The sequence below is a fragment of the Microtus pennsylvanicus genome, chromosome 2 (assembly GCF_037038515.1).
Source record: "Microtus pennsylvanicus isolate mMicPen1 chromosome 2, mMicPen1.hap1, whole genome shotgun sequence".
NCBI lineage: Eukaryota > Metazoa > Chordata > Mammalia > Rodentia > Cricetidae > Microtus > Microtus pennsylvanicus.
In genome coordinates, this window is record NC_134580.1 from 55,418,059 (window position 1) to 55,435,719 (window position 17,661).

Sequence of the window (17,661 nt, forward strand, 5' to 3'; positions counted from 1 at the left end):
CTCTCTCTCTCTCTCTCTCTCTCTCTCTCTCTCTCACACACACACACACACACACACACACACACCAGTCTCTAAAAACACACACAATATTATAATCTTATAGTTTGTTTACCTCAATATATTTTACTGATTCTCTATATTTTTATTAGTAAAAAATACTTTGTGTGTATCCATATAGTAAGTGATTTTTTTTATTTTGAATCTAAGAAATTATCATGTGATAATTGATATGCTTTACTGTTTTTCTCCTCTCCCCAATGATTTAGCTGTTAGCTGTGGTCACCCGGGTAGTCCAATTTATGGAAGAACAAGTGGAAATGGGTTCAACTTTAATGATGTGGTAACATTCTCTTGCAATGTTGGGTATATCATGCAAGGGCCAACAAAGGCACAGTGCCAGGCCAACAGGCAGTGGAGCCATCCCCCACCTGTGTGCAAAGGTAACCAGATCACCACATTCCTTCTAGGGGCATGCAGCAGTATCTGTATTAGGTGATAAATCTGAACAGCTCAGGCAGAACAGTAGCGGATTATTAACTAATAAAACAAAAGGCTTGAATATTGGTGTCCTCTCATCTCATGTTTTTAATTGTTAAATTTTTCAATTTTATTTTCATCTATTTACTTATAATTCTTTTAAAATAATAATTACATTATTTCTGCCCTTTACTTTCCTCACTTCAGAGCCTTCCATAGCCCCTTCTACATCCTCCCTTCAGTCCCAATGTGTAGGGATCTATTCCTAATGCACAAATAAGTAACTACACCCTGCAGAAGCTGATCTAGATGCTTGTGTATCTGGCTTATTACTGTATCACTTTATATTGCTTAACCAATTTAAGGTTCGTCCCAAGAAAGACTGCTTTCTCTTACCGCAGTTATTAGTTCCCTGTAGTTCTTTACGTGGAAATGGACCCCCATGACATTTCTCCCTGTCCTCAGTTCTATGTCTAGAATTATAAGACTTTCTTTCTGCTTAATATTATTAAGCTACAGCTATCTCTGAAGGCATACATACAGTACTCAAAATCATTTTAAATTCCTTTTCTGTTCAAGAGCACAGAAATGTGCTTTTCGAATTTATGGACTTTGTACTTTTGCAAAATGCCCTGGATTCCCATGCTATTTGCATAAGTTCTTCTTGTTGCTTACCAGATAGTAACAGATTAAAAGAGTCTTTTTTAGTAAATTCTTTTGTAAATGAAATATGATAAAGATCATTTTGTGAAAAATAATAATATACCACCACTTTCTCTTTGGTATTCTTAAAAATAGCTTAAGTGGAATGTTCTTTAGTCTACATTTACCATAATTCTTATGAATTACTATGATCCTTAAAATTGTTGAAATTTTTCCTATGCTTCTACCTACACGAATTTCAGGCAATTATTTCAGTGGTTCATGGATTAACTAAATTTCTGGAATATGTGGTTTATTTAATTGAATTTACTTCAGAAACTAAGTTTTTAAAAATTTCAACAGAGTTGCATCTAGTTATAATTATATTATTCTCAAGCTAACTTTTTTATTTTTTCACTTATTTAGTGGTCAACTGTTCTGATCCTGGGATTCCAGCCAATTCCAAAAGAGAAAGCAAAATAGAGCATGGGAATTTCACCTATGGCACGGTAGTTTTCTATGACTGTAACCCAGGATACTTTTTGTTTGGCTCTTCAGTTTTGATATGTCAGCCAAATGGACAATGGGACAAACCTTTGCCAGAATGCATCAGTAAGTAGATAATATGAATTGTTCCTATGAAACACTGCCATGTAAATAATATTGACAGTTATTGCCAACCTATATTCAAAACTATACACCTGAGGAAATTATATTGACTGAATTAAATAGTTTCAAAATTACACATCTACATATTTTGCAGATTCTTTGTCTAAATGTTTTTTATAATATCAATTTTTACTAAAATATATAGTTTTCTATAATATTCTATGATATTATCGCTCTTGCGTATGTTTTCTAGAGTCTTTGAGATCTTGAGATATGTCCATCTGAAAGTTATCACTAATCTTTTGACATTGCAATATAATGCTGCCATCTAGAAAGTTTACAGTTGAGAACTGAAAATTTTAAAATAAATAAATAAAATATCAGAATGTTTTAACTATATTTCTGATTTTGTATTCATCTATAGTCATTCCTTACGTTGGTCATATGTGATCTTCAGACTGCTGAATGGAAATGGCTTTAATATGTTTGAATAGAAATTTTACTTTTATATTGTAAACAAGCTGATTTGGGTGGTTCGATAGGAGATATAAAAAAATTTTATATTCAATAATTATGTATTGTAGTGATTGACTGTGGACACCCTGGCATTCCCCCAAATGCAGTCCTGTCTGGAGAGAAGTATACTTTTGGGTCAACCGTTCACTATTCCTGCACAGGAAAGCGCTCTCTTCTAGGCCAGGCTTCCAGGACTTGCCAATTAAATGGACATTGGAGTGGCTCTCAGCCTCATTGTTCAGGTACGGCTGGGAAATAGAGTGGTGTGCGTCATAAATTATCCTATGATTACTAATCCAGAGAGTGTTCTCTAAGGACTCCAGCGTTTCTCGGAAAAATTTTGAGTGAAAGCTGAACTCATTCTTTAGGATACTTGTAAGGTAATGGAAATTGGCCGGCAAAGGACGGCTGAGTCTCCAGAGTAGTGGTCCTCAACCTTCCTAATGCTGTGGCCCTGTAACTGTTCCTCACATTGTGGTGACCCCAACCATAAAACTATTTTCATTGCTACTTCATAAATATAATTTTGCAACTGTTAGGAAACACAATTTAAATATCTGATATGCAAGATATCTGATATGTGAACCCATGAGAGGGTTCATTGATCCCAAAGGGTCACAACCTGCAGGTTGAGAACCTTTGCCCTAGATAATAAATTTCAGGTATATATTTTGGATTGTGCTGTACCCCATGTAAACAATTATGTAGTATTAGAACATGTTTCTCTATGGATTCATAAAGGTTGTTCAACTTGCTATGATAAAGTAGACATTTTATTTTAGTACAAATCATTTGTTTTCCTAAGAAGGAAAATTTATATGATTAATTTTTATCAGAATTCAATTATCTTACTTTCTAAACAATGATTACTAGGTGGCAAATTTTTTAAAAATTCCTAAATGCTTTTAATTGAAATAACTTAATAAATCTTAGGAAAGCAACTTATTAATACTAATGTTATTTATTATGGATATCATCTATATTAACTACTTATAGCTATTGAAGTTATATTTAAATTAATGCATATGAAACTGCTATTTTATTAATAACCAGTAGACAGAGTATTTCATGGATTTCCCTATGGTTTATATCCTATTTGTTTTCTTTAGAAATTTATAAACTTTAGATATCAAATAGATCTCTCATTGATACTATTTATGTTCACCCATTAACTACATATGATGCTATTTTTCTAGTCTTCTCAAAATTTACATAGTAATCTATCTTTTTATATAACTTTTACTTTGTAGAGATAGGACATGCAAATTATTAGTATTAGTTTTACATTGCTTTCCCTTTATAGGTGAAAAGGTGAAATAATTGCACTCACATCTTCAAAACACTGGCATTTCCGTGCACAGTGATTGTTTGGCACTTCGAATCAAACCTACCAATCAGTGTAATTTTATAAGTGCCTTCCATGAAAAATTGGTCTTATTTTAAGTTACTGATAATAAATAAATTCCCAGAAGACCAACTGTACATATAAACATCCCCCTCCCTATGTATGTAGTATACTAAAAGCCTAAAACCAAATTGAAGAATAAACGATTGCATATGTCTAAACAGTGAATAACATCCTGAAAATGTGTGTAGTGAATAGCATAACGTCACATATAAAAGAGAAATTTTGAGGAAAGTTTCCACAGAGAACATGTCAGAACATGTCAGAAAGTGTATCCAGAAAGTGATCTAAGTGCCCTCACAGTTTCTATGGATTCTGTGGTTAGAGAAAGCTCAGTAGTGTAGAAAGTGAGTGCCGTGCACCACGCCCCTGTCTGTGCTCTATGCGCTACAATTCAGTTTGCGAGCTTCGGGCAAGGGGCTGGAGGTTGAAATACACAAACACACACAGAGACAGACAGACACACGGATGTCTAATCACTGGTACAAAGCCCTTCTTTAATAGTACCATAGAGGCTTAAATACCCAGCAGTCAATGGCCAGCAGGTGAAAATCCCATCCTCTGATCCTCTAGGCAAGACACAGCTTTTAGTAACTCCAATTAGAAGGCTCTAGCAGGGAAGAGCAGCTGAAAGCCAGGACTCCAATTGGTCCCAAAAAGTGAGAAAACAGTAACCTTTAAAGAAAAGCACAAGATCCTGGTGATGAGAACGATGAGGGACACTCTGTTGCAAAGTTAATACCAAGCTTCTACCTCAGGATTATTCAGAGATTTACTTCCTGCGTTTTCACACATGAAAAAATGCAGTTTGTTGCTATCTTGTTGCTGACAGTCATTGGAAGAGGAAATTTAAAAAGGGACCATTTTCAATGTATAGAAATAATTCTGTTATGAGATTTACTCGAATCTAGCATACTGTAGTTCCAGAATAACAACTGAAAACGCAGCAATAATTAGGTGATTCAGAGAATTCTGTGGTTACTGAATCCAGTCTTTTTAATTTTTATGTATGAATTGTTGAATCCATAGTTTCATCATTTATAAATTCCCCATAAGTTCCATTACGAGCTAGATTCTAAAAACATTAAAGAAATATCCATAATCTTTTAAAATTTGGTCTACAAATCTCCAATAAGAAAAATAACTTGATACTCAGGTATCATTTTTTTATTTGTGTTTTCTCTTCGTGTGACTCACGTGAAATACATTTCTATGCAGTTAAGTTATGTGAAAACAGCACTTACAAAAGTAATGTCTATCAATTAGCCAAATTTGTGAATTTAATAAACGCATATCATAATAAATTAATTTCCATTTTCTGCATGCAGGTGATACTACTGGTACATGTGGGGACCCAGGCACTCCTGGTCATGGCTCTAGACAGGAAAGTGACTTCAGAACTAAAAGTACTGTACGCTTTGCTTGTGATTCTGGATATATCCTTTATGGTTCAGAAGAAAGAACTTGTTTATCCAATGGCAGCTGGACTGGGAGACAGCCAGAGTGCAAAGGTAATCTCAAATTGGAGTTAGCTCTCCTAAGAGTGCTACTCGTACTGCTGTCTGATTATAAACTATATTGAACTGAAGAATTAATAAAACATCTATCTGACTGTGCGCATGAGAATATTTCCAGTGACAGAAGTAGATCAGGAAGGCTCTGGCCCCCATAACGGTTTCATTAAAACCTCCAACAAATTAAAATTTTAGAAGAATATTGGGAGGTGGTATGATTATGGAAGATGGGCTTTGTTTTAAGAAGTAGGTGGCTAGGTGCATGTTTTTGAAGGGTGAGTATGGTCTCCAGTCTTCCTCTCTCCTTCCTTGTCACTTCAGAGTGAGACTCTTTGCTCTGCCAGCTCAACCCACTGCCACGATGCTCTCATTTGTCACAACCTTCTATGGTGGGGTCATCTGGCTGTATGCTACAACTTCTGACCCTGTGAGCCAAAACAAATCCTATGCCCTTTAAGTTGGGTACATTTTCACAACAATGAAAGACTGACCAGTATGACATTCCAATTAAATCTGTATTCAAAATCACCTGGGTACTATTATTATATTATTACATTACTATATTAGTATAGTAATATTACTATAACTTTTAGATCCTCATCTGAAAGCAGTATTTCATTGACACTGTTCTGACAGAGAATTATGAATGATAATAATTATATCGAAACATGTTTGGTCATTCATTTAAAAACAGTATACCCTTTTCAGTCATATTGGGTTACTTTAGCTTTGGTATGCGTGTTTGTCCCTAATTATATTGTAACATGTTACGTGTGTTTAGTTGATGTCCCTTGGAGGCCTGCTCTTTTCTGAAGGAAGATGGAGGAGCAGTAGAATTGCAGAAGGGATGTATGTGGGGGAACTTGAAAGAGTAGAGGGAGGGGAAACTGGTTGGGACCTAATGTCTGAGGGAAAAAAAAAACCCAAAAATCAGAAACCAAGCAAACAAAATAAACCTGATACCAAAATGATGCAAGGGAAACTTCCATGAAACTAAAAGGATGATCCCAGGTTAAGACTCCTAGTGATAAAGGATAGGTAGCCTAAGCTGGCCACCTGCTGTGGTCAAATTGATGAGTATCCCAATTGTCCTTCATCCAGTAACTGAAGAAAACAGATACAGAAACACACAGCAAAATAAGCCAAGCTTGAGGAATCCTGCTGAATACAGGGAGGAAGGATTGTGGGAGCCAAAAGGTTCAAGGGCATCACTAGAAACCCCACAAAAACAACTAACTCGATTCATAGGAACTCACAAAGTCTGAACCACTTCCTCTAACAATGCCACAGCTACTCCAACAAGACCACAACTCCTAAATGTGCCCCTCTCTATAGGTCATGCATTCAAATACATGAATCTCTGAAAACCGTACCTACTCACTCCACAACATTCCACATCCTGGCTTCCACAAGATTGTGTCAATAAGATAATGAAAAATGTTTTTAGTCCAACTTCAAAAGTCCCCACAGTTTATAACAGTCTCAACAATGCTTTAAATCAAAAGTTCAAAGTATCTTCTGAGATTTCTGCAATCTCTTGACTGTAGTCCCCTGTAAAATCAAAATTAAATAACAAATCACATACTTACAACATATAATGACACGTGATATGCATTACCATTCCAAAAGGGAGGAAAGAGAAGACAGTGAGGAAATTCTGGACCAAAGTAATACCAAACACCTGAAACTCTGTATTTCCTTGTCTGATGTCAAAGTGTTCTTCAGATCTCCAACTAGTTCTTTGTTGACTGCAACACACTTCTTTCTCTTAGAATGGTCTTACTCCCTGTTTGTAGTTCTCCTCAAATTGTACATTTTGTATTTTATTTCTCAGCTTCCACCTTTTCTTTATAAACCTTCATTAGATTTAACATTAATAACCACATGACAGAGTCTATACTAGGCTGTTTTGAGATTTCCTCTGCCAACAAAATTAGTCCAAATCTCTTTACTTTAGTCTCAGAGGGACTCTTTGGACAAGGGCTAAAAGTAGCCACATTATTCTCCAAAATATTACAAGAACAATCTCTATGTAACATACTAAAATTCTCCTCTGAAACCTTTTGAGACAGGCCTTCACAGCTCAAATTACCCTCAGCACCACTATCTTCCATGTTTCTACTAGTTTGGTCAATTTAACTAGGCTATTGTTCATCTAGCCAAAGTCTCAAAGTCCAAATTCCTCTAAACAAAATTATTGTCCAGCCTATCACAACAATACTGAAGACCCTGGTACCAACTTCTGCCTTAATTAAGATTTTTATTGCTGTGAAGAGACTCATGGCAACTCTTTCAAAGGAAAACACTTAATTGGGACTAGCTTATTTCAGAGGTTTAGTTCATTGTTATCATGGAATGTGGCATTCAGGCAGACATGGTGTTGGAGAAGCAGCTGAGAGTTCTCCATCTTAATCTGCAAGCAATAAGAAGTGAACCGTGTCACTGGGCATGACTTGAGCATATATGAAACCTCAAAGCCCACCTCCAGAATGACGCACTTCCTCCAACAATGCCACAGCTGCTCTAACAATGCCTGGCATACCTCCTAATAATGCCATTCTCTATAGGCCAAGCAACCACATACCCCATGAGATTTCCCCTATTCCATGTCTTTTGATACTACCATTGTTCTGGTCTTATTTATGTAGCCATTTCTAGGAGAAACTGTTTCATAGCTTACTCCCTGGTATTCTGGCACTTAGAGTCTTTTTTTTTTTTAACCATGTCTTTGGTGATGTTCCCTGGTTTCTATTGTCTATTTTACATTTGAATTTACCAGACCAATGTATTTCCCTATTGCATTCTACAGCTTATTTTTATACCTTCAGAAAAGCACCATAAAATAAACTGTTTTTACAACAAACGGAAACAATTATAGAAAATCACAAATGAACACAAAATAGAGAACAACAGAGATAAAAGCAACAGACAGATTTACATCACAGTTCCTGTACCTATAGCTCAGGAAACATCACCAAAATGTGATGGAAAGATTCTAAAAGCTGGAATACCAGGAAGTCAGCTTACCTTAGTTTCTGGGAGGCAAATAAGGGCACTAGCAATGGACTATATTGACTGGAGTCTTTTGAAATCCCCTGACCAACAACTGAAAAGTATATATGCCATGCCAGGCACTGGGGTATTCTTTGGGGAACATTGTCACCATAATCACTACACACACACACACACACACACACAAACACACACACACACACAATAACTGGTGTCACTTTCAAACATCGAATTTCTCTCCCTCTCCCTCTGCCCCCACCCCAGGTAAATATGCCCCTCTGCACTTCCACGTTTTCACTTTATAGCATCTGTGACCTATTATGCTTCTCTTAGAACTCCCACAATGCATGCTCCGCCTTTTAGCTCCTTGGTTTCTGCTCATACTCCGTGTGATGTTCTCACATGGAGAGAGTTGAAGGTAGGATTCACAAACAGGCCGGAAAATATCGTGTTTGTCTCCAGGATTGAGTCACTTTATGCTTTATAGTAATTTCTAGAAACATAGAATTACTTGTAAGTTTCTTGATTTTATATTTTGTTACGGCTGAATTGTATCCCATTGTGAATGTATACCAAATTTTCATAATCCATTCATTCATTGAAGATATTTAGCCTTTTCATCTGCTCGTATTGTGAGTAAAGAAGCAATTAATGTGGCTAAACAAGAATCTGGTGGTAGGGTGTTAAGTTTCTTTTTTTGGGGGGGGGGGGATTTTTGAGACAGGGTTTCTCCGTAGCTTTTGGTTCCTGTCCTGGAACTAGCTCTTGTAGACCAGGCTGGCCTCGAACTCACAGAGATCCGCCTGCCTCTGCCTCCCAAGTGCTGGGATTAAAGGCGTGTGCCACCACCGCCCGGCTGGGTGTTAAGTTTCTTAACCTATGATGAGGAGTAGTATACCTAGGTGTTACAGTATGTTTTTTCTTTAGCTTATTAGTCTTTAAGACAATGCAAATTTGTGATTCTTTATTGAAAACATGATTCATTTTTTTCTATTTACTTTCTTCTTTTTATGTGCTCAATCGCCTAAAGAAAGGAACTATAGCAATGCAAATGTTATATATTTATGTAAAATGTGCACAGATGTTTACAATATTTATATTTTGTAAATAAGTAAATAAATGAATAAATATATAAAACAGCTGCTCTCAAGAAATGCAAATATAATGAATCTATTGCATACTATTCTTGTTATTAATTGTCTAAACTTTTATGAACTGGTTTTAAGGCAAAAGAAAGACTTCATGGTATATGAAGGCCACCCTCTTTAAATGGTTACTTTTTCTTTGCAATAGTTGTACTAAAACTACTAACTCTACTAACAGTTTTTTTAAAAAAAATAATGTATTTATTTTTATTTTATATACATTGGTGTTTTTCCTGCAAGTATGTCTGTATACAGGAATCAGATCCTCTGGAATAGGAGTTGCAGACAGCTACGAGTTGTCGTTTGAGTACTTGGAATTGAAACTGGGCCTTCTAGAAGAGCAGCCAATGCTCTTAGCCTCTGAGTCATCAGTTTTTAAAACTGTTATTTCATTGGAAATCTAGTAACTAAGACAATAAAATTAGCATAAAATAATCTTGAATTTAAACTATATAGGAAGATATTTCTCTGCAAAGTTTGAAGAATGTTATTATTTCCTTGGATAATTTTAAGGAAATACTAGTCATTAACTGCATGCAAAAAATTTCCTTTTGGTTATTTTTTAACATGCTCCTAAACTTTTGTTTTACAGCTGTGCAATGTGGCAACCCAGGAACAACAGCAAATGGGAAAGTCTTTCGAATTGATGGGACAACATTTTCCAGTTCCGTCATCTATTCCTGCTCAGAAGGCTACATCCTTTCTGGACCCTCTGTAAGACAGTGTACTGCCAACGGAACATGGTCTGGAAGTTTGCCCAACTGTACAAGTAAATCTTTTCTTAACATTCCAAAAGTTTCATTCAAGTTAAAATGTATAAAGGTGTCTAAGGATTTCAACTAAATGTTACCTCTTTGAGATTAAAAGATTATGTATGTTTATGATTTAGTGATTGCAAAAACTGGTAGTTTCACAAAGGTACTATATTGGCTGGATGAGGAAAGAGAAAATCAGTCATATTTTATATAATTTAATAAACTTTATGAATAGTTATTAAACATGAGGTTATAAGAATAAAACTGCAATATATACAAAAAATTAAAATGGTACAGACTGAGTACATCATACCAAGGAACATAAATGTAGTTACATATACACTTATGCATGTGAAAACACATCCATGTTAAAAGAAAACACATATTCTTGTAAAAATAGTGTATCTCAAAGAGAACAAGGAGATGCAGGAGATTTATAAGGATAGAAAGGGAGGGGAACATAATTGAATTCTCAAAAATGAACAAAAGAAAATACTTATGTTAAATGGAAGTTATTAATGTCTCTTTACCTTCCCAAGTATACCACATGTGTGTATAACCAGTTCCTGGAGCCCATAGTGCATACTGTATACATGGGCTTTGGAAAAAAGAGTTTGTGTTCGGTTTCAGGTAAAAAAAAAAAAAAAAGAAGAAGCAAAGCCAGAAGGTGGTGGTGCATGCCTTTAATCATTTACTGGTTTGCTTATAAGATATCTTTTCTTATTCTTGCTGTCTTTTTTCTCTCTCTCTCTCTTTTTTTTTTTGTTTCTCTGTGGTTTTGGAGCCTGTCCTGGAACTAGCTCTGTAGACCAGGCTGGTCTCGAACTCACAGAGATCCGCCTGCCTCTGCCTCCCGAGTGCTGGGATTAAAGGCGTGCACCACCACCACCCGGCTTTTTTTCTCTTTTTTATGAAGTAAGGTTTCTACTACCAAAATGACCAATGCTCAATGTTTTGCATCTGGCAAGTCTTATTCAATTGAGACAAAGACAGTACATTTAATATATGAAGTTGAGTCATAAGAATGCTAAGGCTTTTCATTCCCAACATTCAGCATGATAACTGGGCTTTTAATTCCCAACATTCAGCATGATAATTGGGCTTTTACTGGCTCCTTGGCACCTACCCAGAACAATGAAACCTTTCAGAATTTTTTTCATTTTTTAGGAGATAGTTCTAAATACAGGGCTGATCTCACAAGAGAGAACTAGGTGATGAATAATAATTAAAAATGAGACTGAGTGAATGGATATCAAGATATGATGTAATTCCTACGAAGGAGAAGGTGCTCTGAGTAATATTGTTCTTGACCTTGGACTATTTCACTTTCTGAGGAGATAGCTTTGGTGGTCACACTACAAAGTGAGGCTTGCTTTGGAAGAAAGCATGTAGTTACTAGAGATAACAAGGAACAAAACTACCACCCTAGTCAGGAAGTATCTATACTAAAACATTAAGAATGGCAGTGGTTGAACAAGCCTCTGTTGCTGAGATTTCAAAAGAAAACTGGAGTTCTAATTGGGAGATTATAGAAGTTTATAACCATTATCAGACTGATGTTTTTGCTACCCTCTCCTTAATATCATTTTGTTGCTACAGCTGTGTTATTTTCCTGTATTGGCAAAGTATTTATGTATTTGATATCTCAACAGACATGCGCTTTAGTGTACTGTCTGTAATAATGAGCAAAGAATAGCTCAAAAGCTAGTTTGGTTATATAAAATAGACTGAATGTATATCTGAATAAGAGGATATAAAATATTAAAATAAACCACTCGAGCCTGTGGGTGAAACATACACAATATTCATTATAAAATCCATTAGAATGAGTTACATTTTACCTTTGGAACATGTCTTATCTTATTTTAAAGTATATACTTATATGTTTACAAAAGATGTTAATCTGTAAATGAATTTTTAGTGGCAAACATTGACTAAACTACTACAATTATACCTTATTTGTGGTGTATAGATCATGTATTTTAGATTTATTATAAATAGTACCAAATGACATTAACTACTTGTAAAGGAATAAGACTAATTCCACAAAACAAATTGAAAAGTTTAAACCAATGGGACTTTGTTGGATTTCTGTTTAAACTGACAATTCAATTACTCTTTCAGAAATTCATTAACATATTTATCCCAGAAGCAAATATTTAATCTCTCATGGTGATGTACACGCTCTACTAATCTCTGAGAATATAAGAACATAGAAATATCAGTCCTGTTGCATGTGGATATTTAAAGATTTGGGTTGTTTTTGAAGATTTTCAAGAGAAAACCCACAACATTTATCATGGCCTATTGATGTCTCCAATTTTAGGGTAAAGCCATAAACTGATCTATGGTTTTGCCCACAAAGGCCAAAGCCTCCTTTGGTAGCTGCAAACAAGCTGGCAGAGAATGAATTAACTTGCCAAGCAGATGCTATTTACAAAGCCTGTTGCTATTGGAAACTGACTCTGCTCTTGGCCTTTGCTTCATTAGGAAGTCACCAGACAACCTCTTCTGATGTTTCCATTGTCAGATGTTCATTAATGCTGCTGCCATTGTGTGCTCAGCCCCTGCTCAGTACCAGTGAAGCAAACGCTCTGTCTTCTTGACTGGTGGTTGCATCACAGCTCATGTGGCCTTGTAACCCCATGGTTGCTCCATCTAGCCGAAATTCTAATTCAGTCTGCAAAAGGACCTGTCCAAAAAACAAGACTTAGGGGATATTTCTTTTAATATCCTTCTCCCTAAAAATCTTGATGAAACCATAAAATAACCTAAAGAAACACAATAAAAAATTTAAAGTGTTTAGGCATTTTTATATGGTGGTAAATTTGGAAGCTTTAAAAAGCAGTATTTTGTTTGTTTGCCTTTTTCTGCATTGTGTCTTCTGTTATCTCTACTTCTCAGCTGTTCCATGTATTTCTGAAAGTCTTTGGTAACAGTTTAAATGACTTAATATTTTATATTCATTTTATATTCAGACAACTAGGCCAAGACCTCACTGCAATCAATATAAGGCCTATGTTGAATAAAGATTCTGTAGTAGAGTTCAGTCCTTGTTGATGGCCATCAGAATTTCTGATCTGGTTATTTTTTGTCTTTTGTAACTGAAGCCCATGGGTTAATTGGTATGAGCTGAGAACTATTGGCCTTCTTTCTTTGTTTGTTTTACTTTGTTTTGTTTTTTCAAGACAGGGTTTGTCTGTAGCTTTGGAGCCTGTCCCCGAACTAGCTCTTGTAGACTTGGTTGGCCTCAAATTTACAAAGATCCACCTGCCTCTGCCTCCTGAGTGCTGGGATTAAAGGCCTGTGTCACCACCTCCCAGGTGAGGGCTATTATCTATGACTCATTACCTAGGCAGTGGTCTGGTCATTGAGATCGTCACAACCTTATGTCCCTCGCTCTATCTGGGTTTCCTGTGTCCATGTCTATTGTAATGCCAGTAGAAGAATTGGTTGATGAGGTCCACATCCTCACTACAGTAGTCTCCATTTTCCTTGTGAAAGTCAGTGCAAATGAGGAAAGTCTAAATAATATATTAATAAAGTGCATGATACAGTAAAGCAATGACTCTCTCCTAGACTTCAACACTAGCGAGTCCCCTAGGTATATGTTAAGGCTGTTAGTTTGGTGTCTTTGTGGGACTCTTAACAATGGGAACTGGCAAATTTCTGACTCCTTTCCCACTCTTGGGATTCTTTTCTTCCTACTGGGTGGCCTTCTCCAGCCTCAGTAGGAGGGCTTTTGTCTTCCAGGGCCTTGTGTTCTCTTGTTTGGGTGTCATCCCTTGAATGCCTGCTGTTTCTAAAGACAAAACAGTGGAAGCAGTCTGCGGTAGATGGGGGTTTGGGGGAGCTGGGAGGAATGCAGCGAGAAGAATCTGTGGTCTGGATGTATTGTATAAAAAAATAAAATAAATCAAAAACCTTGGATACACAAGACCATTTTCATAATACCCTTGGCACATTCATTCTATAATTGAGACTGCAAATTCTTAAAAGTAGCCTAGGTTGATAACGAGCTGTTTGATATGAGGCCACACCACAAAGAGGAAGACTGTTATCAGATGTTTTTAAAATCTGGTTTTAATTGAGCAATTTTCTAAAAAAATCAAAGCAGATTTTTATGTAATGTATCCATGTATGCATACCTGGGGATGTACAAACATTCAGCACCGGGTGTGTACATTAGGAGCAATGCGGAGGAATCAGCTCTCTTCTTCCAACATGTGGGTGCTGTAAACAGAAATCTGGTCACCAGGCTTGATGATGAAGACTTTCACCTGCTGGGTCACCTTGCCTGTCCCACTTTCCAGTTTCTTAATGTAGTTTCTGCATGATCACACAGTGCAAGTTGGAAAGTGCTTCCTGAAGCCGTTTCCTATAGCGCAATGACATCTTAACCAAGATTCTTTTTGAGGTATAAGTGACATGTCTGGACAACCTGCCCAACATCTGTAATGATGATTCCTGATGCCAATTAAGACCTGCCAATATGTTCTTTAAATATGTTTAGGTTTTATGGCTAAAACAAGCATGGTAGCTCTTTTCCCTGCATATATGTTAAGCAAATCTTATGATTACTACTCGATGTCAACTACAGGCCGTGCTAACCCTCTGCCCCCTTCTCATTTGGCACTGATAGTCATCAGCTGTGGAGACCCAGGCATACCAGCCAACGGACTGAGATATGGAGATGATTTTGTGGTTGGGCAAAATGTTTCTTACATGTGCCAGCCAGGTTATACCATGGAGCTAAATGGTTCCAGCGTCAGGATGTGTACAACCAATGGCACCTGGAGTGGACTTATGCCAACGTGTAGAGGTACGAAAATACTTCTGTCAACATTGCAAATAATCATTACATAGTTTTCTTTTTAATAGCAAAGTTCATATATATTTAAGTATATACTTATTCTACTCCATTTTTTTAATATTTTTATTTATTTATTATGTATACAATAATCTGTCTGTGTGTATGCCTGCAGGCCAGAAGAGGGCATCAGACCCCATTACAGATGGTTGTGAGTCACCACATGGTTGCTGGGAATTGAACTCACGACCTTTGGAAGAGCAGGCAATGCTCTTGAGCTCTGAGCCATCTCTCCAGCCCCTACTCCATTTTTTTTCTGATACCAAAGTGTGGGGTATTTTATTTTAAAGTCCTAGTGTAACATGCAAATGTATTAAAATAGTATTTTTTTATCAAACTTACATTTTATTGTGAGTAGAGACAATGAACTGTAGCTCAGCAAGAGAACAAAGCACAGGATTGTTATGTTAACTACTGATGCTTATACCAGTGGGTGGATATTTGTAAAAGGATGTAACTTGAACAAGTTTGTAACTTTAATCTGTGGAGAGATTTGAAACCACCTTTTCCAGATGGTAAAAGAAAATGTTAATTTGGTGAAGCTAATGTGAATAATGGTATTTTAATACTTACATTAAAGAAAACTTTAATTATGTCAGATAAGGGCTAGTTTTTTGATAGCTTTATTTTTAATAATTGATGTTCCCTATTCATTCATCCCTTATGTGTAAGAGTTGATCCCTTAATATATACATGACATATTTTCACAAATATAATAATTCCAATGATTTTTTTAATATCTTACAATTTCTGAGTAAAATTCCAGATAGTTTAATTTTATTGCCTACATATCATATTAATCTATTTAATCTATATGCAGTTTATTATAGTGATCCATAGATGTGTTTACTTCAAAAGTTATTTTCTAGCTCATTTATATGTATAATAAAAATTAAAATTTTAGAAAACTCAAAATTTTGTTTATCCCTGTTGTTAACCATCATAACAGAGCTTTCTCATTTTTGTGCTTAGAAATATGTTACCTCTTTTTTTCTCTCATGTCTGACAGTTTCCAACATGACTCTTCCCCAAGGGTAACACAAGTTAAGCAAATTATAATTTGAAATTAATTATATATTTACAAATATGATAATAGGCTTTAAAATAGGAATCTGCATGTTTTCAGAATGAATACTGAATATTGTAGTCAGACACACAGCTTGTCTGTATTTGAAAACAAATGCTGTAGAACTGCTTCTAAATCCCCCAGTTAACACACTGAATCGAAATCTAGCCTTGGCACCCAGCTCATCAGCCTCACAAGGTCTTGGGAAATAATTTTATATAAGACACAGGATTGCCCTCAGTTGTGGTATACCAGACAGAAGGTCGGTGACCTCCCCCTTCATTTTCAGGAAGCTTGCTATTTTGTAAAAGAACTGGGAGCCATTATGCTGCCAAAAGCAAGCATCCTCCTCCACGGTTTCATTTTCGAGATCTTTCAGGAAGACTAATAGGAGGATAAAGCATGCCACACCGTATTGTCCTCCAAAAGGTTAAATAGCACATATGCAGCTCTTAATGATATTTATTTATTTATTTCACACTGAGGGTATTTCAACAGCTGTGTCTAATTACTTTTAATGTAATTGCAGCTGTTACCTGCTCAGCTCCTCCCCAGATCTCTAATGGAAGGCTGGAAGGAACAAATTTCGACTGGGGCTTCAGTATTAGCTACATCTGTTCTGCAGGCTATGAGCTGTCCTTCCCTGCAGTTCTGACCTGCGTAGGCAATGGTACCTGGAGTGGTGAGGTTCCACAGTGCTTACGTAAGTAGTAAAATTCTTATAACAACCATGTATTAAAGTCACATTTGCTGCTTAAACCTTTCAAATTTGCTAGACTGAGGTTAAGCCCCATACAAATACATAATTAATATTTAAATTTAAGAAGTCAGTTTTCATTAATATAGCTACTTTTCCTTTATTCTAGTCATTATATTCTTTACAGTTCAGCTAAAAATATTTCAGTGAATGAGCTTTATTTCAACAATTTCTTTTCCTAAATTATTCTTGTTTTTTAAAAATTCCTTTAAGGTAGAAACCATTTCAAGAAATATTACTAACCAGATTAAGATTCTAATTCTATTTATTGTTGTGTTCTGTTAGACATGGACTTGTACAGCATTGAAAAGAGACCCATCTAGGTAATATTATTTCTAGATTTCTGCAGTGTTAATAAAAGATGCTTTAGTCCCTGGAACTCATTTTACAATGAGGCTAATATTGAAAAACACCAATGTTTTAACATATCTTAAAGATACTCCTAAACAGAATCAAAGAGTCTTACAAAGATAAGTTTATCTGTTTTTTTTTTTTTTTTTTTTTTTTTTTTGTGTGTGTGTGTGTGTGTGTGTGAATGAAAATTTTCTGTGGAAGAGTTTGCTAGCCTGGGAAGGTGCCACTTGGTGAGCACCAACCCACAAGCATGAATGAGTCTCTAGAATTGATCCCCAGGATGAAATAGAAAGACAGAGAGAAAGGAGAGAAGAGAAAAGGAGAGGAGAGGAGAGGCAAGGGGGGAGACAAGAAGGAGGAGGACAAAGAAGAGGAAGAAAGAGAAGGGAAAAACTGCTTACAAACTCACATTTTATTATTGACTATACAAATCTTACAGGGCTAACTTTGTCCCAGTTATTTTCCATGTGTCCTTTCAACTTCCTGTTACACAGCACTTCAGTGAGTGTGTGCAGTCTAAATATTTTCACAGATGACAC

The 17,661-nt window shown here is 36.0% G+C and overlaps 1 protein-coding gene across 1 annotated transcript in view; it reads left to right on the forward strand.

Moving 5' to 3' along the window:
* Positions 1-17,661, forward strand: part of Csmd3 (CUB and Sushi multiple domains 3) — a 944,903-nt gene that overhangs the window by 896,872 nt on the left and 30,370 nt on the right. The window contains exons 55-61 of the mRNA XM_075961035.1: positions 267-440; positions 1,546-1,731; positions 2,313-2,486; positions 4,978-5,160; positions 9,913-10,089; positions 14,718-14,897; positions 16,541-16,714. Of these exons, the coding sequence (XP_075817150.1) occupies positions 267-440; positions 1,546-1,731; positions 2,313-2,486; positions 4,978-5,160; positions 9,913-10,089; positions 14,718-14,897; positions 16,541-16,714 (1,248 nt within the window). The remainder of the gene's footprint in view (positions 1-266; positions 441-1,545; positions 1,732-2,312; positions 2,487-4,977; positions 5,161-9,912; positions 10,090-14,717; positions 14,898-16,540; positions 16,715-17,661) is intronic.